The sequence below is a fragment of the Micromys minutus genome (genome assembly GCF_963924665.1).
Source record: "Micromys minutus genome assembly, chromosome: 9".
NCBI lineage: Eukaryota > Metazoa > Chordata > Mammalia > Rodentia > Muridae > Micromys > Micromys minutus.
In genome coordinates this window covers 28,539,343-28,565,429 of record NC_137978.1, presented here as the reverse complement: position 1 = coordinate 28,565,429, position 26,087 = coordinate 28,539,343, and the positions used below count along the sequence as shown (strand labels likewise).

The window sequence follows — 26,087 nt, the reverse complement described above, 5'->3', positions numbered from 1 at the left end:
CGTTCTGGCTACCGCCGCCGTGCTGAGGCGGAGTAGGATGAGGCCCCAGGCCGCCGCTCCAGCGTCGGCAGGGGCAACAGCAGCTGAGGCAGCAGCTGAGGCAGCCGCGACGGCCGCGCCCCCCCCTCCTGACCTGGATTAGGCCCAGCAGCCCGTGGCCGCCGCCGCCCCGCGGGGGGCGGGGTGGGGAAGCGCTCAGTCTCCCCGCCCCCGCCCCCCTCAGGTTCCAGACACGACCCCGGCGCAGCCCGCGGCCTAGCCTCGCGCCCCCTGCCCCGGGGGCTGGCATGAGCGGCCCCTCGGTGGCGCCGGGGCGCGGGGGAGCCGCCGCCTGAGCCCCGGGCCTGCCGCCTTGGACCCCACGGCGCCGAGCGAGCTGACCGCCGAGTGTGCGAGAGACCGGGTCACAGCTTTCTTCCTCCCCCAGATCTCAAGCCTACACCCCAGTCCCGGAAGATGGGGAACTGCCTCAAATCGCCGACTTCGGATGACATCTCCCTGCTCCACGAGTCTCAGTCCGACCGGGCTAGCTTTGGCGAGGGGACGGAGCCAGATCAGGAGCCGCCGCCGCCATATCAGGTAGGGAGGGTGTGTGTCGGCGTGCGAGAGGAGGCGGCTCAGGCCCTCTGCCCTTGGCCTCCACGGCCTAGACCCGGGGGTCCTTGACCCCCTTCTGAGCTGGTCTTGAGGGTGTCTGCTGCCCGGTTCCCGAATGGAAAAGGGTCCTTCTTGGCATCTCCTTTGGTACGGGTTGAGGACGGTCCTCTGTCCTTGAGTTCAGGAATCAAGAGTATGTGATCGTATCCCCATCGGTGTCTGGTAGTTAGCTTGTGGAGTTGGGGATGACATGATTTTCCTGCCTTTATGTCTAGAGTGGTGTGATTTCTGATCAGACTGCCAACAGGATTATGGGTTTGGGGTAGGTTGTCATTCCCCCCATCCCCCTTATATTTGTGTTTTTGTATATGATCCTCTCTTTTGTTAATTGGCGCTGGTAGAATGTCTTTTTACCATCTGCTAGGGAGGTAGAATTCCAGGTGGCAATTTTGGCCTCAGCTTCATAGTTACTTGTTTATATATGCATATGTGGTAATTTTAAGCTCCACCCCTGAGACACACCTTTCAAATAAGTTGACTTAATAAAAATTTGATTATCTTGAACTTGAGAGACCTTTCAACCTGATTTGGAAAATGCCATCTGTTACTTAAAGTTCTTTTTATCAAAGACACCTGAATGGGTCTTTCTAAATAATGATACATGGTGCAAAACTTCCCAGGTGGGCTTGAATACGCTTGAATTTTTAAATATTTTTCCTGAAGAGAGTTTAGTTTATCTGTGCAGTCTCCTTTGATTTTATGTGGTGACATCATTATTTAGTGTTTTCTCAATCTTGTGTAAACCAGTTTCTCATCACGTGGCAAAAAAATTGGTCATATGAACTGATTTTCTGACACTCTTCAGGGTCTTTTATGCTTGTCAAGTCCGACCTTTATTGTAGCCTCGAAGAAGCCTCTGTAATTCAAGTTTACCAAACCTGGCTGTTGACACTTTTGTTTTTGCTCCAGGTGATCTTTATGCTAAGAGCCCTTCCCCCACGGCTGTCCAGGTGAACATCTAATCCTCTTTAAGGACTCAGCTCAAGTATCTTAAAGTCCTGACATTACCCTCTCTCCCTCCCTGAATTCCTGGATATGTCCCCCATGAATCTTCTACACTTAAAAGCAATACCTATAGTAATTTAGTGCTGTATCTTTGTTTAGGTAGTTGTGTCTCACCCTTGACATGTGTTCTCCCTTTACACAAGCTGAATTTGGGACAGTTTCCAGGTGCTTTTATTCTCTAGCGTCTAACTCATAGTAGATGCTCAATAACTGAAATAAATGAAGAATAGAAGCCCTGTCTTCAATATTTCATGCAATTTCTGTCCCATAAAATTTTAGTATTGTCTACATTTATGTGACCCATTTCTCCCAACAAATTGCTTCAGGAACAGTCTCTAACATTAAATGGAATATAGATATTTTATCAGTAACAAATTAAACTGAGAACCCTGTGCACTCTACTGCAGAGCTATATAGTTCTGCTCTTTTTAAACTTATTGTTAGACAGTGTCTCAGGAAGTCAACCAGACAGACGAACACTCTGCCTCAGCCACCAGAGTTGCTGGAATTAGGTGATAAAGACCACTGGGCTCATCTTTCAGGCTGTTAACTGTTTTCCCTTCCACTAGATAGCTTCTCAAGAATGTATTTATGTAGGTGACACAAGCAAACTTTCTTCCCCAAATCTGTGTTCCTTAGCCTCTTTCTAGGAAAATTGGGTGGCTGACTTGCTGCTTTTTGTTATTCTTACCATAATTTTAGAATTATGGGAACTATATTTTGTCCCTACCAAAAAAAGACTAGATCATAATGGTGGCTTTTGGTACTACCAGTACTTTTTTGGAAGCTGTTATTTTTGACAATGGAAATTGTATTGTGGTTGCCTTTTCCAGAAATAAAGGGCCCAAATACTGATATGCAAAATCACTATGAATTGCAAGAGGATGGTGACTTATAAGAACATAAAAAATATTTAGCCTGGTGTGGTGGCTCATAACTGTCATCTTAGCACTTAGAAGGCTGAGTCAGGAGGATTGCTGACAGTTGGAGGTCAGTGCTACATACTGAGTTTAGTGCTAGTGTGGGCTATAGAATGAGACTCTATCAGGTTTTTAAAAGAAACCTGTAGAAATAATGGTGTCCCTCTGAAGTCTTGAATATATTACTAATACTTTACTTGTTTTACATGATTTGAGAAAGCACCAGTCCAAAGTAAATGATTTATAATATTTGGGCTTTTAAAAAGAAATGGTATATGATTAACATAAAAGCTACAGTAGTATTGATTTGTTTCCTAAGAGTAGGTGAGTTCCAGTACTCAGGAAGCAGAGGCAGGCAGATCTGCAGATCAGTTTCATGACATCAAGACTACACAGAAACAAAAAAGACAAAACAACCAAAACACCAGGCTGGGCATGGTAGCATCACCTTTCGTTGTAGTATTAGGAAGGTGGAGGAAAGGCAGAAGTGGTGGATCTTGAGTTCCAGACCAGCCTACTTGACATATCAGGCACCACCCTCTCCCACCTCAGCACCTTGGAGGTCTCCTACCCTGGGAAAACGAGACTTCACTGGACTAAAGGCCTCTCTTCCCATTGATGTTAGAAAATGCTATCCTCTGCTACATATGTATCTGGAGCCATGGGGTCTCTCCATGCAAACTCATTGGTTGAGGCCCTAGATCTTTTATGAGCACTAAATAAAACAGCTCGAAGTAAACACCATTATGACCAACATTTGCATGGAGCCCTTATTTATTATTTCTCATTTTGTTGTTGATTTCTTCTTGTATTTTTGATTTTTGAGACAGGGTCTTGCTCAGATGTAAGTTCCTGCCTCAGCCTCAGCCTCCTGATTGTTGAGATTACAGGTGTGAGCACCAAACCAGGTTCTGGTTTCTTTACTAGTGTAACAAGTAGTGCTGATTTCACCCTTCTCTATACCAGGTTCTTAGCATGGCAGCTAGACCACAGTACTCCACTAAGATCATGGGTCCATAGTAATTAGAATTTTTTACAGTATTCCCTAAATTCTACAGCAACTTTCTCCTCAGCCTCCTGACTGTCATAAAATAGTCTAGGTCAAAAACCTTTGCCCTGTTTGTTCCTGACTGGATTACTCTGTAGGTTTCACCATGAATGGATGACTGATTTTTGTACCTCCTTCAAAATTTTATTTTTTGCTTTTGTATTGGGGATATATTTTGGTTGAAGGATTGTACTAGAGATCAAACACAGGGTCTCCAACATGATAGGCAAGCACTGCTACATGCCTGAAGGTTTGATTTTTTTTTTTTTTTTTTTTTTCATGTAGCCCAGGCTGGCTTTCAGCTGGGGCTGTATAGCTGAAGATGCCCCTAAATTCCTGATAATCAAATACAAGCCAAGCACAGAGTAACACCTGTAATCTCAGACTTGAAGGCTGAGGCACAAAGATTAGGGGTTCAGGGACAGCTTAGACTGCCTGAGACTCTTGTTTCAAGGGAAAAATAAGCAAACAAACCAACAAAAAAGTCAAATGCCAATAAAATTAAATATAAAAATTGGTTTAAATAATTGATTAAATAATTTTACTTTTTTGTCCTACATCATTATTGCCTGTCAGAAAGAATAAATTTTATGAAAGAATGCTTGAAATCTGTATTCATACAATATTAGTGTGTTAATTTGAGGATGACACTCAGTTAAGGAGTTTATTATTGACTAAATATGCATAGATTGGTGCATCTCAATTTTATAGTATAGTCATAGATTATCCTGATTTATATTGTTTAGTCTTACAGTTTTGATGGTATAAGTAATGCACAGTAGACTATACTCTGAATTTCCTTCCTAGAGTAGTGAGATCATCTCAGTGAATTCTTGGTTTTCCTTTGTTCTAAGACAAGGTCTTTATGTATTCCAAGCATGCTCAGAATAAACCATAAAGCTTTGGCTGACCTTGACCTCTTTCAGTAGCTTCCCAAGTGCTGGAATTAGAGGTTTGTATGCCCTGCTTTGTTACTTTTGTGATGCTAGGTACCACCAGTCTTCAGCTCTCTTTCAGCCAGGGTATCACAAGGATAATTTAAAAACTGATACTTTTGAACTGTACTGTATTGCTAAGTTATGATGGTAGGAAAGATAACACTAAATGTTTTTACCCTAAGGATGTTTTCGACTTTGAGTGGGTTTATTGGGGTTAACTCCACTATAAAGCTAGGAACATCTTTAGTTTGAAATGGTTATTTTGAAGATATAACACAGGGTCTTGTGTAGTCCAAGATGACCTTGAACTGACAGATAACCCCTTCCTTTGCCTCCTAGTACTGGGATTAAAGACTCTTGTACCACCATGCCTGCCTAGCTCCACCATATTTTTGAGATAGGGTCTCTTACTGGACCTGGACCTTGGCTGAGTTGGCTGGCCAAAGAGCTCCAAGGATCTCCCTGTCCCTGCCTTCCCAGCACTTTGATTGTAAATGTGCTTCCCTGTGCCCTGCTGTATTTGGGTTGGTGCTGGTGATCTAATTCAGGCTCTCATGATATGAACTGCTACCACAGCCCTACCAGGTTTTCTTTAAAGTACATTTTTGTTGTGTAAAGGCTTAGTCTAGGGTTTGGAGAGATGGTTCAAAGTCTTTACAGTTCTTGCAGAGGGCCTGGATTTGGTTTCTAGCACCTACAGGTCACAATTGCCTATAACAGTTGCAGGGTATTCAATGCCCCCTTCTGGTCTCCATAGACTCCTGCATGTATTTAACACACATGAACAATTTTTGAGAAAAATTAAATTTTCCTTATACACTTACTAAAAGTAACTTCCCTTTAAAACTCTAGGCTATCGGGACTGGAGAGAATGACTCAGCAGTTGAGAGCACTTACAGCTCCTGCAGGAGACCCGAATTCCCTTCCCACCACCCACACTGGCTCGCAAGGGTCTCTTCTTATAGTCTGTGGTTTTTGGCATGTGTGTGGTGTGCATACATTAGGTTTTGCTAAGTTGCCTGTGTTTGGTTATGTAGTGCAGACAGCAGTTGAGAAGGTATGTACTACCATGCTCAGTTTAGCTGTTAGTAATTTCATAACTTTTGATTTTCCAGATCAACTTCCTCAAATGAAAATTATATGTTAAACATTTCAAAAGTTCTCATTGTTGTGATAATACCCACTAATACAATAAACCCACTGTAAATATTGTAGACATGCAGGAGATGGAAACAGAAGTTTAAGGCCAGCATGTATGACATCAGACCTTGTTTTAAAAAAACAAAACACAAATCCAAATATTGACATCCACTGAGTATTTGACTGACTAGCATAAAAGTATGCCATATTCTCCAGTATTGTGATCAACTTGAGAGCACCATTAATTCCTGTAACAATACATTAATGGATGTCTTCTCTACCCTCTCCCTTCTACCTTGTCCCAGATCAGATTCTTTGTGGATTAATCCTTAGTGGTTCTTCATGACTAATCTTTAAGTACTCAAAGTTGTGGTTTCACTCTATGCCTTTGTAGCCCCTTGTAGCCCTGTATTTTCTTTTATATAACTTGTACTCCAATTAGACTGAACGGCTAATGTCAGTTCTCTGGCTCTGTTTTGGTGTGTGTTGTGGGGAGGGCATCTCATTATGTAGACTAGGCTGGCTGCTAAGAGGTACAGAAGTTCACTTGCCTCTGCTGGGCTTAAAAACTTGGACCATCACTGTTTTCTTTTTCTTTTTTTTTTTTTTAAAGATTTATGTATGTGAGTACACTGTAGCTGTCTTTATGCACACCAGAAGAGGGCTCAGATTCCATTACAGATGGTTGTGAGCCACCATGTAGTGCTGGGAATTGAACTCGGGACCTCTGGAAGAGCAAGCAGTCAGTGCTCTTAACCACTGAGCCATCTCTCCAGCCCTGTTGTTTTGTCTTGTTTAATAAAAATTGTGTGCCCATACAACTTTGGGTGAATGGCATAGGTGTGAAAATCAGAAGATAGCTTTGCAGGGGTCTCCTTCCACTTTTATGGATTCAAGGAAAGAACTCAGGTCCTTGGGCTTGCATGTTTGGCCTCAAGCACAATTACCTGTAAGCTGTCTCAGGCTCCTGGCTTTTATTTGTGACAATTGTTGAAATATGTGTCTGACTTTGACCCAGGTCATTAAGTGGCATTAAGGATGCATGCTCCTTTAAGAGTAGAACAGTCAATGTGCTAATTATAGAGTGATATGAGGAGATGGGGCGAATTACTTGGTATGAAAAATCTGAACTTGATTTTCCTCAATTTTTTTTTTTTTTTAGGTCTCAAAAGTTTTCATAAAAATAAAAAACTAGATATAGGACAGTTTTGTAGGTTTGTTTCTGATGCAGGGGTGGGGGAAGTTCTATACTCCTACTGGAATTCATTTTGTAGACCAAGGCTGGCCTCAAAGAGGTTCACTTGCCTCTGCCTCCCAGGTCTGCTGGGATCAAAGGTATTTGAGAACATGTCCAGTAGACTTTTTATATGTCTGCTTGTGAAAAGATCTTAAGTAGCTCAGGCTGGCTTTGAACTTGAAATATAGATGGTGATAACCTCCAACTCCTTTTCATCCTGACTCTACCTCCCAAATGCTAGGATTATAGGCAAACACCATCATGCCCAGTATGATTCTGGTTCTTATGTTTGTGTTTTAATAAACAAGATTTGACTGGTCCTGGCTGATCTGGAACTTACTATATAAAACCTCTCTTTCCTACTGCTGGGATTAAAGGTGTGAAAACACTATACAGACATACACACACAGGAGAGAGAGGAAGTGGAAGAAATAGTAACATAATGAGTATGTCTTCCAAGTAATGCCTCCAAATAGAGATGTTAGGTTTCTATTCTGTATTCAAATAATCAGGTAAAAGAGTTGCTATGCAGGTATATCTAGCCTTCTGACACGATAACATCTGCAAATGTGTTAGACCACATACAGCTGTCCTGTGAAATGTGGCCATGAGATGCAGGTTGGACATCTGGTTTAGTGGGTGTACGTTTGAGTTTTGGAGGTAGACACTGATAATGATTAAATGTAATATTACTAAATTTATGAACCTAAATATTAAGGTGGTAATCCCATGTATTTTAAAACAGAAAATGGGAAAATTCTGATCTAAAAAGTCTAGAAGTTAGTTACCATGCTACTTAATTAGTAATAGTATTTTCAGATTTTTTTTTTATTCATGTGGCTGTGTGTGGGGGTACCTATGGAATCTAGAAGAGTTTAGATTCTTTATAGCTGGAGTTGGTTGTGAACAGCCTGACTTAGGTTCTGGGAACTTAACTCTTTGTCTTCTGACAGCATTGTGTGTGTGCTCTTAAATACAGGGCCATCTCTCCAGTCTTGCAAGCATATTTTTTAATTAAATAACTAGCCCGATGTGTGCTCTCAGGGACCAGTAAGTAATTATCTTATTACTTAATTTAGAAAGTATACAGTAAAGTGTGGAAATGAAGTGGCCATCCTTTCAAATATATTTCTCAGAATTTTTAAAATTTCTGAACATTAAAAAATTATATTCTTTACATATATTTGGTGTTGGTCGAGTCAGGTCAAAAAACTTGGAGGAGCTGGTTCTCTCATGTGGGTCTTGGGGATCAAACTCAGGTCATACGCTTACCCACTAAGCCTATCTGTAGCTTCTCTTATGTGTTAGGCACCAAGGAGAAGTGGTACATCCCCTATTTTCAAAGCACTAGCTGACATTTTAGTTAAGGAGATAAGGCTAGTAATGAATTACTAGTACTAAATTGTTTTAATAAAAGCTCTAAATTTTTTTCTGTATATGAGTATATTGCCTGAATGCATATGTGTGTATCACATGCATACCAGTTGGAATTCCAGAAAATGGGGTTACACATGTTTGAGCCACCATTAGGTGCTGGGAATGGAACCTAGGTCATTTGCAAAAGCACCAAGTGTTTTTGCTAAGCCCTAATTCAGACTTTTGAAATCTGTATAGCTGTATGATAGTGTAGTGAATCATGAATATGGCTTTTCACTGATGAAGACTTCCAGTGAAATCTTACTTGGCACCTTACTATAAAAGTAAATAAAAGGTTGAGGTGCCCTGGTTAAATGGGAGAGCTTATTTATTATCAGTAGGTGGAAGACGTGAGTTAGAGTTCAGTGTTGGATCATGTACAGTTCAGGTATGCACATAAATGGGGATGTGGCTTAGTTGGACTCCATCTCCATACCACATACACTAATCATGCTGGTACTATTTGGACCACTTAATTATCCTTTGGTTTTGATGAATGGCATATTTGAGGTCAGCCTAGACCAGGCCAGCCTGGACTACATGAGAACCTGCTTCCAAATAAATTAAACAAGCAAGTAGACATTTTGAAATGTTACGAATTGTTCTCCATGCAATGCTAAGAGAAAGGAAAACCTGAGAATTTTAGCTTGCTAGAATATAAAGATAGTTCTTTCTCTGCTCTTAGCATATTTGTAAATATAACCAATACTTTTATCTTTTGCTATTTCAAATAATATGTATTTAGTGCATCAAATATTTGTTGGCTGTTTTGTGGTACCTAGGATTGAATCTTAGAGCTTTGAATGTCAGGCAAACACTATACTGCTAAACTTCCATTGTTGTACCATTAAACATTTGTTACTATAAACTTTCTTGGGAATGACTGCATTATTATATATTTTTTAATTTATTTACTTATTTGGGAGGAAGTTGCACATGTGGAGGTTATGAGAACTTGTAGAAGTTCTCTTAACCACCATGTATCAAATTGAGGTTGTTTAAGAAAGGCTAGGCATAGTGACTCATAGCTTTAATCCCAGCACTTGGGAGACAAAGCTAGGCAGATCTTAGTGAATTCCAGGGCAGCCAGGGATATGTAGAAAGACCCAGTCCAAAGTATTTTTTAATTAAAACTTAAAAAGGTATAAGATACACAATTGTACTTTGTATTAAATCATTGATAATAAATGTCTCAGAACAACAAACCTATTTTTTAAAGATATAGTTTCACTGTATAACCCAATGTGGGCTAGAAGTAAGGGAGTTTGGCTTGCCCCAGTCTTGAAAGTAATGGGATTACAGACAGAACCTTGCCTGGAAAGCCTGACATTTCTAGAACTTGATTCATTTAATCCTTTTGGGCTCATACAATGATAGTTCTACTGATTAGGTTACGTAGCTTTCTTAAGTCATGGAATGAATCAGTATTGATTAGAGTTACTAGATGGATATCTCTTGCCAGCCCACTAAATTGTTTCCTTTTTCAAGTGAATATTAAATCATTTATGTTGACTCTAATTCTTTCATTAGATCCTCTTTCTTGAATAAAAGAATAATAGTAGCTTTCTTGGTGGATAGGGGAGTACTTTCAATGATATGATACACTGCTTAATACTTAATCCTAACACTTCAGGAGTTTAAAGGCCATCCTAAGCTTGGCAGTGTACACCTGGGAGGTAGATTTTTAGGCTAGCCTGGTCCACATAGCCAGGGTTATATATATAATACCCTGTATCAAAATGGGGAGGTGGTGGCTGGAGAAATGACTCAATGGTTAAGAGCATTTTCTGTTTTTTGAGAGGACCAGAGTATACTTCCCAGAATCCATGTTGGGCAGTTTTCAATTATCTGTAACTCCAGCTCCAATGGATCTACTGAATATTCTCAAATCACCTGTACTCACATGTATAAACTCAAACAGACATATGATAGACATATATTTAATCTCTATCGAGGTTTCTACCCTGCCATACCATTCAGTTCCCAGATAAAAGAGACACAACTTTTATCTCTTTATAAGCCTTTAATGCACTACAGCTGGGCAGATATCTACCCTCTAAGCTACTTAGAATCTACGTCCCCATTAATAACCCTGGGTTATAACTTGCCATGCTCCACCTGGACAGCTCTTAACTCCAGTTGGCCAGCCCTCATGGCCATGTTTTCATGACTCATCTACCCTGTGGTATCTTCTGTCTTCCTCTTCCTACCCCATGGTCGTCCTCCAACCCCAAGCTTGGGAACCAAAACCCCTCCTTCCTCTCTTCTGCCCAGCTATAGGCTATCAGCATCTTTGTTCAACCAATAGTTTGAAATTAATGAGCAAGGTCACATGGCATTCAGCACTTGATGACTTGATGTATATGAGAATTCTCTTGGCCCTGGGGCAACCAGGACCAGTATTTAGCATTACAGTACATAGCAAACAGGCCAAACCTCAACAGACCTATATACACATGATTTGGTAAATATATATTTTATTATAATTGAGCTTATAGAGCTTAAGCAACTTGTACTTTGCATGTTTGTTGCCACGTTTAATGTTTGCAGTTATTATTTAGGTAGTGCATCAATGTTTAGGTGGCAAACTCAGGTTCCAAGGCTTTTTTTGACTGAACCATCTAACTACAACCACATTAAGTACTAAAAGCTTTATGAAAGTATATCCCACATATTTCACCTGTTTTGTTTATAATTTACTTTATTTAAAATTAAGCAGCTGTTATCAGTCAATTTTAGAATATTTTTATCACCTGAAAAAAAAATTTGCCCTTAGTGTCAGAATTTCCTCATACAGATTTGCTCTTTGGAGACAATTCATACAAATTTATTCAGATTAATAATGTGGTCTTTTGTGGATTGTTCTTGTTTGTTTGGGTTTTTGTTGTTTTTTGAGACAGGGTCTCTTATGTTTCCTGGATGTCCTAGATAGAACTCTGTAGACTAGACTGGCCTAAAACCCAGAGATCCACTTACCTCTCCCTCTTGAGTACTAGAATTAAAGGTGTGTGCCACCACATTGGGCTCTGCTCTTGTTTGTCATTGAACAGGGTCTCTCTGTGTTGTCCAGGATAGCCTGGATCTTACTCTGTAACCTAAGGTGATAATGAAGTGGTTGCACTCCTACTGCCTTTGCTGATGCATTTGCCTTTGCATTCACCATTGAGTTTTAGCTTCCCCTCAGGTTGACTGGTTGGGGTGCTTGTGTGAGTGTGCCCTGGACAGGCAGACAGGGTCTCACTGTGTAGCTCTGGCTATCCTGGAACTCATTGTGTGTACCAGGCTGGCCTTGTACTCAGAACTGGCTGCCTCTGCTTTCCCAAACGCTGGGATTAAAGGCATGTGCCACTTACCCCCCAGCTCCCCCTGAAATTTGTAACTGTGAGACCTGTCCACACTGAACCTCTCGAACTTCATCAGTACCTCTACCTGGTACTTGGTCTTTGCTCTAGTAAATTCTGATTCTTTGTATTCCAACATCTATTCCTCTAATGGTGAAGGCCAGTTTGTCCTTAGGAACATCATTTTTAATGTTGGGTTGTTTCGCTTTTTACTTGGGACTAGAGCAACAGCATTCAAGTTCCTTACATGCCAAACAGAAGCTAGAAACTTTAATTTTCATAATTTGAGGGCTAGAGAGGTGGATCCGCAGTTAATTTTGGCTGCTCCTTCAGGTGTACTGGATTCATTTCTTCACATGGCAACTCAAGTTCCAAGAGCTGCAAATCCCTCATTAATGTTTGAGGATTTTTTTTTCATAATTTAATTAAAACTTTTATGGGCTTTTTTCTTTTTAATTTACTTTTTGTCTTGTTTTTATGCCACCATGCCCAGCTTCTGCTTTAATGTAATTATGTGTTTTTGTTTTAAGATAGGGTTTTGTTCTGCAGTCCTGGTTTCAATATTCCAGATACTAGATAAGACTTATGCCCACTCTATCTTTTGTTTTTTTCTTTGAGAGTAGGTTTTTCTGTTGTAGCCCTGGTTGTCCTGGAACTCACTCTGTAGACTAGCCTGGCCTCGAGAGTCAAGTGCTGGGATTAAAGGTGTGTACCACTACACCCTGTTTTGGCCTTTTATTTTAAAGTAATGTATTTGTGTGTGGTGGTGGGACTAGTTAGTGGTAGTAAGGGTGGACAAGATGGTTGTATTTCTCATCTTGTGCCATGGAACATTTTATGAGGAAACTAGGCAGTTTCCATTTGAAAATTACCACCAAGTTGTAGTGATACTTGTCCTGGGCTGGGTAGGTGAAGATAGTAGGATCAGGATCAGTCCAGCTTCAGCCAGCCTATGACTACTCTAGACTACATGCTAGTAGTCAAATCAAACTAAAAAAGGACAAAACTCTTTTTAAAAATAATCTTTTAGTGAATTTTTTTATTTTTTAAAGATTTCTTTATTTTCTGTATGTGAGTACACTGTCAGGACATCAGATCCCATTACATACAGATGGTTGTGAGCCACCATGTGGTTACTGGGAATTGAACTCAAGACTTCTGGAAGAGCAGTCAGTGCTCTTAACCACTGAGCCATCTCTCCAGCCCAAATTCTCCAGATAAAAACTCTTAATATAAGTGGCTAATGAACAGATGTCCTTGATGTAGACAACCATACATTTGAGTTTCAAAGTTAGATTCTTTAGTGAACTTGGTTTTACCTATATTTGTTCTGAGATTATTAGGATGAGGTTTTGATAGAGAGGCTAGATCCAATCCCTGACTGACCATGTTAAGCAAGAACCCTAGCACTGGCTGTGTGTGTGTGCGCGCACCTTTGAAAATCCAGGTTTTTAATTTTGATCATGACCGACTTACTTCACTTGAGCTTTTGGAATCATCAACCCAAAGTCATGTGGAACTACATTTGTATTTTCTAAGTTTTATATTGTTTAACATAGTCTCAACCCAGATATTCTGGAACTTATTATTTGAAGCTTTATTGCTGATCTGTACCTTAAGACCCCTGAAGAAAAATCTGAAAACAAGACAAAGAAACCCCAGTTTTCCACTTCAGGACTTAAAGATGCTGACACATGGTAAAACTTGAATGGTATAGCAGAAAAATAGCAGTATACCATGTCAGCATTGAAATCTAATGCATTATTGATTTCTCTGAATTGTGTATTAGCAAACAGGAACCACCTGTGTAGAAGATCAACTGATCTGAGTAGAGTGTAAAATACCTAGCTAGTTGGGCCAGTTGAATGACCTTGAAGTGTTCAGGTTTCAGATGAGTCTTAGGTTCCTACTTCTTTAAACTTTAATGTAAAATATTTCACTGGAATTCTAGGATATACTATTCTCATTTAGTAAATTAAAAAAAATTAATTTTAATTAAAATAATTCCCTCCTTTAGCTCTTTCCATCTCGCCCTCCTCCATCTCAAATTCTTGGCCTCTTAAGTATATACGTATGTAGGGATAGATAGATAGATAGATAGATAGATAGATAGATAGATAGATAGATAGATAGATAGATAGATAGATATAGATATATAAGTGTATAGATATACCTATATGTACATCATGTATAAATACAAGCCTCTGAGTCTGAGTGTTGTGTGCATATATATATGTATATATATATGTGTATATATGCACACACCACACACACACACATATATATACACATGTATATAAGTGATTTATTTCAGGGCTGATTATTTGGAGTTGGATAACCAATTAGGCTCATCATTGGGGAGGATATATCAGCTATCATATAAGTTTCCTATAGTTTTTTGACAAGTGTTGAGGGTTGGTGAGAATTCCCCTTCCATATTAGCATGTCTATTTAAAATTTTTCAACTGATAGCAGTAATATATCCACATGTCCACATAAAAAGTGAAACTGAGCCAGGAAGTGGTGGCTCATATCTTTAATCCCACGACTCAGTAGGCCAAGGCAGAAGGACCTTTTGAATTCAAGACCAGCCAAGACTACATAAATACTGTCTTAAAAAAAAAAAAAAAAAAAAAAAAACTCAAAAACTCCATATACCTAAATGTAAGAGCTACATTTAGGAGACTGTAGAGGTGCTGTTATATATATGTGAGTTCAAATATAGACTGGGCTACAGAAAAACAAAACCAAACTATAACAGCACAACTCAGGAAATAGTCTCCTCATGACCTTGGGTAGACAGAACTTAGATCTGTTGCCAAAAGCTCAAGTGACCAAAAATAAGTTTGTCTCATCAAAATTAAAAAAATGTGTGCCTTGAATTGGAGTTATAGCTCAGTGGGAGAATGCTTAACTGACATGTTCAAAACCCTGGGTAAGATCCTTGGGACCTTCAGCAAAAGAAAAAACACATACTTCAAAGAATCGGTGAAAAAAAAAATCCATAGGAGGCAAAAAAAATGTTTGCAAGTTATTTCTCTAGACAATGGTATTTGCCTACGTTTTTAAAAGGCCAGTCGGGAAACTAAAAGATGATTAACACTATTCACAACCAGTTAATAGTATAATAGAAATTAAGTTTTGGTGGTGGGGAGAAAACTGGGACTCTCACCCATTCCTTCCTGGTGTAAGCTCTAAGAGGTGCCATTGCTTTGGAAATGGGCAATTCTTCAAAAGCTTGTGGAGAGTTTCACTCTTGAGTTTGTACCAGAGAAATGTCTAAAGTCTTGAAAGTGAATTTTCAGAATCATGTGATTTCATAATAGGCTCTACATGAAAACAATCCAGATGCCCACCAATGACTATGCAAGTTGTGGTATATCCAGAGATGGAATAGCAAACAAACACTAAAATGAAAGTTCTAATATGTGCTGGACTGTAGGTGAACTTTGAAAGCATTCTGAGTGTAAGGCCTGCTACAAAAATAGTTGTATTTTTGGATTTTTCCCCCCTTTTGAGACAGTATTTTACACTGTAGCCCAAATTAGCCTAGAATTCACTATACTCAGGAAGCCTTGAACTCATTAATCCTGCTTCTGGGTACTAGAGTAGAAGGCATGAACCAGGCAAAAGATCATATAATAGTACAATTCTATCTACAGAAAATGCTCAAAATAGGCAAATTTATAAATACAGGTAATGGATGCAGAATTTCTTTTAAGGGGTCAAATTTTTCTAAAATTGATTGATTATATAATTCCATGAATTAGAAAACCTACAAAATAGTATTTAATTGTGTATGCTTGGAGGAGAGATGCATTTGCTTTATTTTTTTGTGGAGGGGGAACTGGGGGTAGAGTTTGGGAGTAGGTTGGAGAACAGACAACATTCCAAACTAAGTTCTTTTTTTTTACCATATGTTTCCTTGATAGTCATACTGGGTTTAACAGGCTTAGTAACAAGTTCTTTTACCTGTTGGGCCATCTCTCTAGCTCTGAAAAATTAAATTTAGATAGGAACTCACTGTGCATGTTATTGAACACACTATGTATGGCCTTAAACTTAAAAGGATTTGTCTGCCTCTGTCTCCCTGGGATTAAACATATACACTACCATATCTGGTTACAATTTTTTTTTCCAGAGTAGGTCTGTGTGGGTATTTCACAAGAGTGCAGAAACCTACAGAGGTCAACATCATATTCCCCGGTGTTGCAGGCAGTTGTGACCCCTCCTCCACCACCCAAAATGGATAATGGAAGCTAACTGCATTTACTCAGAATCTTAATTGAGCCATTTCTCTAGCTCCCTGTTTTAATAAAATGGGGGCTGAGGATATGGTTCAGTTAGAGTTCTTGTTTGCTTAACCTAAGTGAAGCTTGGGAGTGTGAGGATGTGTTGGACCCTAATTATATTCTTAGAGAAATGGTAGTTCACAACTAATCTCAGCAGCTCAAGATGTGGAAGCAGACGGATCAGGAATTTCATCCTTGACTACAAAAAAAAAAAAAAAAAATCAGTCCACCTTCCTAGATGGAGTACTCTTTCAGACACGAAGGCCACTCTGGGTTATATTATCATTAAATATAAAGTAACAGGTCTCAGTATCATAGGTGATTTGCAGGCTTTTATTTAGTTCTCCATGTGTCATTTGGGAACTACTATAAATGTAATCTTGTTTTGTTGGGGTTCTCCCCCACCCTTTTATGGTCAAAATTTATGACTCATCTAAACTAAAACATACACTGAGACAAGTTATTCCAAATCTTCCTTTTTATGGTCTTAACTGTAAGCCTAGCAAAATATAGAGAAAATATTCCCGGTAAGAGACTGCAGCTGGAGAGGGTGGGGCTGTGACAGCAGCTTGTTGAAGCTGTAAGGAGAAAAATCAAGAGTGAGCTCTTATTTCCTCCTGGCTGAAAATATACAGCTGTTGGTGACAGGCTGCATTCTTAAGTAGTGACTTTATTTTTCCTTCACCACAAGCCAGACTTGTACTGTTTCCAGCCTTGGATATTATTTAAGCATGTCCCCCACTGCATTGTTTTAGTTTCGGAAATTGTCATATTCCCTAATTTGAATAAACAGCTTTTGAGAGCAGGGTTGAGTTGTCCTAAGACTTGCTATGTAGCCTAGGATGACTTTGAACCTGTGATTCTCTTGCCTATGCCTGGATTGCTGAGGTTACAGGTGTATTTTACCATGCTGGTACTGAATCTAGCTTTAATAGTGAAGATACGTTTACTTTTGGTATGTGGATGGGGGCAGGAGTTGAGACAGGGTCTCTTTATGTAGGATTGACTGCCCTGGAATTCACTGTAGACCAGTCTGGACTCAAACTTCTGCTTCTGCTTCCTAAATACTAGGATTGAAGGCATATTCTACATTTTCATTTCTTTCCTGGTTTATTTTAAGCTTAGGGCTCAAAGTATTATTGGTAACATTTGTCATTTTATATAGATGTTTTTTAAAAATAAGGAACTGGGAATATAGCATGTATAAGACTATTGGTTTGATTTCCAGCACAATACATGTTATTGTAAAAAAGAATATTTTAGAATTGTCTTAGTGTGTCAGAACTGAGGGGTAAATATCTAATATCATTATACTGTTTTCTGTTCATTGTATATTGTGTTTTCTATAAACTTTTTTCAAAGAAGATTTTAATTTAAAAAAAATTTTTAGGGCAAATTCTTTTCAATATCCATCCCAAGCACATTCACGTAGGAAAGTAAACAAAGCATTAAGAAAATAATGTTTTGAAATATATTTGCTTCTCAGGTTATGAGTTCCATATTACCTCAGAATTTGGATGTATAGAACAAATCTGTTTCCTATCAGTGATAAATGATGGTTTGATAAGACTGTTTTTAATCCAGTACTTGAGAAGCTAAAGCAAAATGGCAGCATGGGCTTACATATCAAGACCCTGTCTGCCTTAAAAGGGGGGACAAAGGGGGTGGAGGGGCTGGGAGCACAAGATAGCTCTGCAAATAATGGCTATGCCAGATGTGAGGACCTGGTTTCAATTCCCCAGGCCTACATAGTAGGCCTCAAACCTCTCAGACCTTAAACACACCAAATACAGAAATATAAGTAAAGAACAAAAATAAATTGGTAAAGGGAAAGGAGGAAGTTAAAGGAATCAGGATGACTAACCTATTATCATTCTGTTTGTATATCCATCCACCATGGATGACTTAAGTGAGGTCATCATAGAATGGCCTAGATACTGAGCTGGATCATGTATTTTTCCTTGCCTCTTTGTTTATTTACTTGAGACGTTTTCACAATGTATCCTTGGCTAGCCTAGAACTTGGTATGTAAATGAGGCTGGTCTTAAGCTAGAAGCAATCTTCTTGTCACTACTTCCCCTGTGCTAGGATTATAAGTGTGAACCATACCACCCGGCAGTATAATATTCTTTAAAAACAAACAAAAATCATATGTCTTCTGGTTTGCTGCTGTGGAACTTTAAGGCTCAGGTATTAAGTAATGATCTAAAATTATATTAATGCCAGGCCTGAAATTCTATGAAATGCATTTTCTTTTTCCATTATTCTTCTCTTTCATTAACCTAGAGAGACAGCATGGAAATTCTCAGTTGAGAAGGTTGTAGAAGAAACAGAAATGTAATTTGATTTGGACCCAAGTTAAATCTAAAGCAGTAAGCCAAGTATTGTCACTTGGAGAAGAAATAACTGGTTATAATTTATCAGTTCTTTTCCCTTTTGCTATTATTAATGCCCTAGTCCAAATCATACTTTTCATAACACATTACAAAATTCTGATATTTGATAGGAGTGCCGAACCTTTTGGTAATGCCTTGAAGTATTTGAGTTGGAATTATGTGCTTGGCACATAATTATGGCAGAAGTGAGCACCAATATTAGTCACTCCTAAAAATATACTTCCAAAACAAAACCAAAAGACTCAGTGTTGTGGCTTGAACTCAAGCTTTAATTAGATATCTAACAATGGGCTAAAGATTCAGGAAATGCTTGATACAATAAACTGAAATGAAACTCTGGGGAAAGTAGATGGGTCACTATATTGTAGTTATTATTAGCTAAAATTTTAGTAGACTGTTTACATCCTATCAGATGTTTATACAGAGGAGCAGAGCCTGTATCAAGGTAGTTTGCTTTTAATTCCAGCAGAGGCAGGTGGATACCCTGGTCTGCATAGAGAGCCCTTGGCTTAAAAGAAAGTGGAACAACATAGTCCTTGATTATAAATTTACTTTCACTATAGTTCAGTGAATCTTTGTTCTCAATTTGTTGAATCAAGGTCTCAAGGCATAGCTCAGGCTAGCCTCACCACGTGGCCCTGCCTGGCCTTGATTCTTCTGTGTCCACAATGTTGGGATTAAAGGTGTGTGAAACCAGATCTGGCTCCAATACATTTGTTAATTTTGAAATGGTGTTCTGCAGTCAGAGTAGCAGAGTTGTAATCCTAGCTATACAGACTTAAGCATAGATGTGTAATATACAGTAGTAAGGATAACACTTAAAATCCCCATTTAACTTTTGCAGTGACCCTCCTTAGATATAAGTTGATGAACAGATGTTAAATACCTAGTCAAGACTTTTTGGAGGGCAGGGGATGATTTTTGGGAGACAGGGTTTCTCTGTGTAGACTAGACTGGCCTCTAACTCACATCCTCTGCCTCCACCTCCCAAGTGCTGGGATAAAGGCATGTGCCACTACTGCCCAGTTTGTACATTAGTAATAGGAACAGTCTTTTAAACTGTAAGCCATGAAATTTACTTACTAAATATAAAACTTGGAAAAAGTGTCTAAGATGGAGATGCCAGCATTATCAGGTGGTTAAAGGGTCACTCTCATCTTTGATTATATTAGGTAAGTGTCTACAGAGATAATCATACTGCTGCATTTATCCAGCCTCTCATTTTCCTTCCCTGACTAAGCAAGTTAATGCACCCTAGAAAATAGGTTTTAAAATAATCAATTGTTTGTTGCACTTTGGTATTTAGGAACAAGTTCCCGTTCCCGTCTATCATCCGACACCTAGCCAGACTCGGCTAGCAACTCAGCTGACTGAAGAAGAACAAATTAGAATAGCTCAAAGAATAGGCCTTATACAGCATCTGCCTAAAGGAGTTTATGACCCTGGAAGAGATGGATCAGAAAAAAAGATCCGAGAGTAAGTAGTGTTATATATTCTGACTCAGACAACAACTCATGGTGGGAAAGGCATTGACAACAAGACTTAGCTGCTCACATCGTGGTAACAGACAAGCAGCTGAGAACTAGACAGGAATAACAGTGTTAGCAACTTTCTGCTGCACTGAACAAACACTGACCAAAGCTCCTTAGGAGGAAAAAAAAAGGTGTATTTGCTTCCTAGCTTACTCAAAATATGGGGTGTTCAACTTGCCCTTTTAGGCTACCCAGGAACCTCATAGTGGTCCAGGCCCTCCCTTATCAATCATTAACTAAAAACAAAGCCTCTGTAGACATACATCCCCAAAGGCCAGTCTTCAAGTATCTATACACAAGAGTCTATGGGATGATAGTTGCAGCAACAGTTAAGACTATTCAAGAGTTTATATGAGACATCTTTTATAACTTAAAATGTTTCAGAGCATATTAGGGAAAAAATCAGTTTTCATGCTTTGGTAATTTAACAGGGACACTTTTAAAAATGTTTAGGTATATGAATATCTTGCTTGTATGTATTTATGCTGTTTCACTTATGTGAAATTTTCTGCTTTCTTCCTTGCTCCCTCAGGTGTGTGATCTGTATGATGGACTTTGTTTATGGGGACCCAATTCGATTTCTGCCGTGCATGCACATCTATCACCTGGACTGTATAGATGACTGGTTGATGAGATCCTTCACGTGCCCCTCCTGCATGGAGCCAGTCGATGCAGCACTGCTTTCATCCTATGAGACGAATTGAGCCAGGCTCTCTCGTCTGACTTCAAGTGAACCGTCAGCTTTGGTGGTTTTGATCTTTTGTCACTGAGCCCAAAGAGCCAGGGATTAGGAATAAGATCATGCACAAAAGTTTCCTAAAAATTCCTGGATGGCTGCAGATGTTGAGGAAAGTATGTGATATTTTAGAAACTTAGGGGGAAGTAGGATGGATGGTATTTTTATGTAAAGCCTTGACCCAGTGTTTGAAATATAATTGTTATTAGACCTTGTTCTTGCTCCAGTACATAGGAATTGTGTAAAGTGTTACAGCAACTGTACATGTTTAAATTGTGTATGTTGAAGCTTAGGAAAAAGATAGTTGTTATTTTTCCTAATGAAATAAGTTTCTTCTCCCACCCAAATTCTTTTCTGAAAAGTTACTGACATTTGGGTCAAGGTTTTATTAAAAGCTACATTTTATAACACTGGCACAAAAAAGTAGTTTTAAGCTTGTTTGCACAGTTCTGTTTTTCCATTGGAAATGGAATTCATTGCCTTAGGTCTTTTTAAATAGTGTATTATTGTTGGGGCTGGCTCTATGCTTGAAAACCAGTTTATTTATAACCTGTTGTAAGTGCTATATTCTGTTTGCAGTTAGGAAATGCATAATTCAAAGTGATCTCCTAGCTCGTAAGCAAACTGAGATGCACTATCCCTTTTCTATTAAAAATGAGTTGGTGTGTCAGGAAACCAAGGCTAGCAAAGTGGATTTGATAACCCCTTCCTTGTGTGTCTTATCATATTGTTTTGGTTGTTAAAATGGTGATAATTGAAAGTCAAGTTGAAATTCGGATATTAATATTTCTGATTTATTGAGCTTTGAACTATGCTACCATGTTTATGTAAAAATGAGGGTGGCACCGTGATGAAACTTAGTTTCTCAGCTGTAACAGTTTAAATTCTCTTCCCTGTGACCTATTTCCCCATCTGAACCATAGCAAACGGATGCTGCATCTCTTGTTACTGTAGTGCCCAGGTTATTGAAGTTACAGAAACACATCTAGTCCGTTTCATAGGAAGGTATGTCTGTTAGTCTTGCTGGGTAACTGACAGGAAAGGCAAATGTGTTTCATGTTTTGCACACCAATGCAGCAGGATTTGTACAACCACATGACTTCATAGTTGTGATCTCAAAGGAACTTCTTGCTATTAATGTAAGAATACTCTAAATCTCTACACTTCTGAAGGATTAGGGGTAGAAATGGTCTAGTAAAGATGTACTGTTTTATCCATTTAGCATGTGTTTATTTTCCTTATGTTCTTGAGGTGATTTGTTCTTCCGCTCAATGACATTGTGGTTAAATGATGAGCAGAAGCTCTCCACCTGACAGATGAGAAATGTTCTTTTATATCATGCAGAGTACTCGACTAACACTTTTCTACACGCAAAAGTTCTTGAAGGTTCTTCATAATTGTGATTTAGAAGAAATCATGTGATAAATAATTGACATTTAGTCAAAGCATTCATACATTGTTTAGTTTTCCAGTGGATCCCATCATGGAAATACTTAAAGATGAACTTGGAAAATACTGAAATTAGATTGTCAGGTTCTGTTAAATTGTCACGTATATCTTGCTTAATTTCTGTTCATTAATTTATATTTATCCAACTATAAAGTAAATTTGGAGGAAACAGCTGAAGTTGTGCCATATTTTTAGTGATAATTCTTTTTTCATCCTTGTTTTCTAATTATCATCAAGTATTACAGTCAGACTTTTTTCCTAGGTTCTCAAAATTTATAAATGAAAAATGTTGCAGTCTTTGGTGAGAATAACAGCAATAACAAAAGCCTCTGTCTCAGGATAGTGCCGAATTGAGTGCTCTTGGGCGCTTCCTATTCTTTTCAACTTTATTCTGCACATAACTAAGTTAAGAACCATCAATTTTTGGCATCTACTGAATTGTTAAAATGACTTAAAGAGTTGGTTACATGTTCCCCAGAATAATATCTAATCTTAAAAATACACACAAAAACTTGTTTTTACACACACACACACACACACACACACACACACACACACACACACACTGTTTACTGTTCTTTTTTTCTGTGTGTATGTCAGAAAAAATAAGCAGTTTACCTTAGCAGCAGACTTTACATAATATTGTAAGGACTCAGATTTTATCTCAAATAATTTTCTTTACACCTCAGTTTAAAGCTTAGGGAAGTATTTTTTCATTGCTTTGTGTTTCATATGGTTTAGGCACACACTTAGAAACTGGATAGCTTTAAAGTTTCCTAAAAATAGTGTAACATGCTTAGAAATTGTTTCGGTGTGGCTATGGGATTTAAAATGTTTAGAAAGCCTAATCAAGGAAAAGGGGAAAGGGAGGTTTATAAAAATTGAACTCCTTGGATATACTCTAAATTGTATTTACATTTCTGGTGGTTTGAATATGTTGGCCCAGGGAATGGCACTATTAGGAGGTGTGGTCTTGGAGTAGGTGTACCCTTGTTGGAGGAAGTGTCACAGTAGGGGTGGGCTTTGAGACCTTTGTCCTGTTTGCCTTTGGAATAAGATGTAGAAGAACTCTCAGCTCCTCCTGCACCATGTCTGCCTGGACACTGCCATGCTTCCCACCATGATAATGGACTGAACCTCAGAACCTGTAAGTCAACTCCAATTAAATGGTGTCCTTTATAAGAGTTTATAAGAGTTGCTTTGGTCATGGTGTCTCTTCACATCAATGGAAACTCTAATAACTAAGACAACATTCATGCAAGGAATCTCTTAAATTGGTATTGGAAGACTTACCTCAGTCCTGTGTATAGAACATAGGGCATTGAAGTTCTTTACGTTAAAAGTTCTTCATTAGGATGAAAACTTTACATTTTTTTTTACATTTTATTTATTATGTGTGTGGATATTTTGCCTGCATGTATATTTGTGCAACATTCATGTTTCTGGTGCCTAAGAAGGCCTTGTCTGATCTCTTGGAACTGGAGTTAGACAGTTGTGAGTGGCCATGTGGGTTCTGAGAATGGAATATAGTCCCCTGGGAGAACAGCCAGTGCTGAGCCATCTCTCCAACCAGAGTAAGCATTTTAAAAACAGCTTGTTAACCTAGAGCGACCTGTGGTCTTGACTGAAAGTGGCAAAAAGGACAAACGGTAAGTTTCTTAGATACACTTAGAATGATGCTACTATTATGTGCTGGGGATATGAAGCTTAGCAGAGTGCCTTCCTACCTTACTAGAGGCCCTGAGTTCAGCCCCAGTACCAACAGCAACAAATAACCTGGTTACCTAGGTACAATCTGTACATCTGATCCTTTGAGATAGGATCTAACTCTGTAACCCAGGCTGGTCTAGTGCACACTGTAGATGAGGTAATCTTATGGCAGCCCTCCTGTATTGGCTTCCTTAGTACTGGGATTATGGGTATCAATTTTAGCAATCATTTTTTATATTTGCTTGCACATGCTTGAAAATGAACTAATTTTTTAACCTTTAGTTTTGAAATTTATGAACACAAGAAGAGTTGGCTTTAAGTTTGGGAAAGAAACAGTTTGTGGCTCCCGTTCTAACATATCAACTAAAACTATCAAGATGACTCTTAGGTGCTAATTTTATGTTAAAATACAATCATACCTAGTCACTGATTGACCCACATGATAATTACCTGAGCGGTATCAAATGGTCCCTGAAAGAATTTTCATTCTGTCTTGTGTTAGAGGCCTAGACAAGAGTATCGGAATATTATTTGGGCTTATTTCTAGAGGGCATTTTGCATAATGGTCGGGAAGTCCTAGTAGCAGCTGAAAGAAGCAGAGATTTTACCTTTCATCTGCACCTAGGAAGCAAAGAACAAAAACTGTAAGGTGGGGTGAGCTATAACCTAACCTCATGAAATACAGACAAGGCTCTGTGTCTAAGAACCAGGAGTTGAGCTGTGAAAGCCTATGGGGGCATTTATCAAACCACTACAGTCCCCAAGCCATTTGGTGCACTGTTTGAAATAATTGGTAGCTAATTCTTTCCCAAGTTTGCTTTGGTACATTTCGGTGTTGATTTTCTTAGCTGATTGACAAGAGCGTTGGAGGATTGTTAATTATTTGTGACTTAAGTCATAGGCAAGGCTACATAGGCTTCTTGCCATGTGTCCTTTCCTGTCTTTCCTTGCTGTTTTAGCATTGGTACAGAAAATCTAGATAAGGCAGTTTACAACCTTTTTTATTGATCCATAATGCCATAATGTTCTCATTAGGTCCAGTGTTTTATTAAGTCCTTTGTAAAAGGAGTTTCAGAATTACCTTCACAATTTAATTTTTCACTTTATTGAGTAGTTTGCTTTTAATAACACTGAATGTCAGGCAGTGACTAAATTATCTAAGTTTTGTATGTGTTACATACATGTATGTATGCATGAAGGTTAAAGAGTTCCATTTTGAGGATAACAGCCTTGTATATCATATTTTCTGAGTCTAGTTCCACTCTAGGTCCTCAGTCTCGAACATTAGCAACGTGTATTCATTCTCTACTGATGCCTGCTCTCTGCTCCACATTTCACACACCCCCACACACACACACACAGGTGTGTGTGTTTATGTAGGGGCCAAGTATAACTTTACAGTTAATTACCTATTTCCAATGACTATGAAATGCCAATTCTTACCAAACGAACCAAGTGATCAATGTGTACTTGAAAACAGCATTAATTTCTTCTAAGTCATTTTTGGTAGTGTTTTAGACAAGCCAGAAACAGTTGGAGGGAGCTGTAGGCCATTTTTAACCCCAGATAATCCATTCTTGACATAGCAGCTAAAAACTAATAGCTTCCTGTTGGGCTGAAAGTAAGTCAAAACTGGGATGAGGTGGCTGTCTTCCTAGGACTTGTACCTTGTAAAGTGTCTCAGCCTTTTTACACCATCACGCCTGCCTTCCCTTTAGCTTGCTTTGTACATTGTTTATAGCTGACTACTTCTGAACTAAACCACACATTTTTACCCTATGACTATTCTTTATGTGCTTATATTTTATATAAGCCCCCACAGAAGTAAGACACTTGTTTTGCAAATGAAAAGAGAAATCTGACCATGTCTGGTGGGGAGGGAGGTCTGATAAACAGTTGGAAGCTACAGGTGGATTGCTCAGTTCTAGGCCAGCTAACACTACACGAGGAGTCCCAGTCTTGCTACTTGCTTCTAGCAAGAACAGCAGCAAAACCATTGAATTGCTACCTTCCTAGTGAGCCCAGTCTCTAGCCAGTGCTTCAGGAACTTGAGAGCATCAGATTCATCTGAAAAGACTTTGTTTGAACTTTCAGCATACAGCTTCTAGGTCTGAGAATGACCTTAACAAGCTCACAAATGATGCTAATAATAGTCTGAGACTTAAACTTTTGAACTTGTTGCCTAAGTGATAGATGCTGAGCCAAGCCAAATCTGTTCCTACACTGCATTTTGCAAACTGGGTTTAGAAGAAACCCTTTGCTGCTAAGGA

At 38.9% G+C, this 26,087-nt stretch overlaps 1 protein-coding gene across 1 annotated transcript; it reads left to right on the top strand.

Moving 5' to 3' along the window:
* RNF11 (ring finger protein 11) lies at positions 1-23,291 on the top strand. The gene is made up of 3 exons (XM_080920944.1): positions 1-579; positions 19,697-19,866; positions 20,455-23,291. The coding sequence occupies exons 1-3, from the start codon at positions 457-459 to the stop codon at positions 20,624-20,626; spliced, it is 465 nt and encodes a 154-aa protein (XP_080777070.1). The 5' UTR covers positions 1-456; the 3' UTR covers positions 20,627-23,291.
* Positions 23,292-26,087: the final 2,796 nt, after the last annotated feature.

Bases quoted from the DNA above. Each gene is read 5' to 3' on its own strand.
- RNF11 (XM_080920944.1), top strand. From the start codon at position 457: ATGGGGAACTGCCTCAAATCGCCGACTTCGGATGACATCTCCCTGCTC. The intron at 580-19,696 runs GTAGGGAGGGTG...TTTGGTATTTAG, and splicing joins AGCCGCCGCCGCCATATCAG to GAACAAGTTCCCGTTCCCGT. The intron at 19,867-20,454 runs GTAAGTAGTGTT...TTGCTCCCTCAG, and splicing joins TCAGAAAAAAAGATCCGAGA to GTGTGTGATCTGTATGATGG.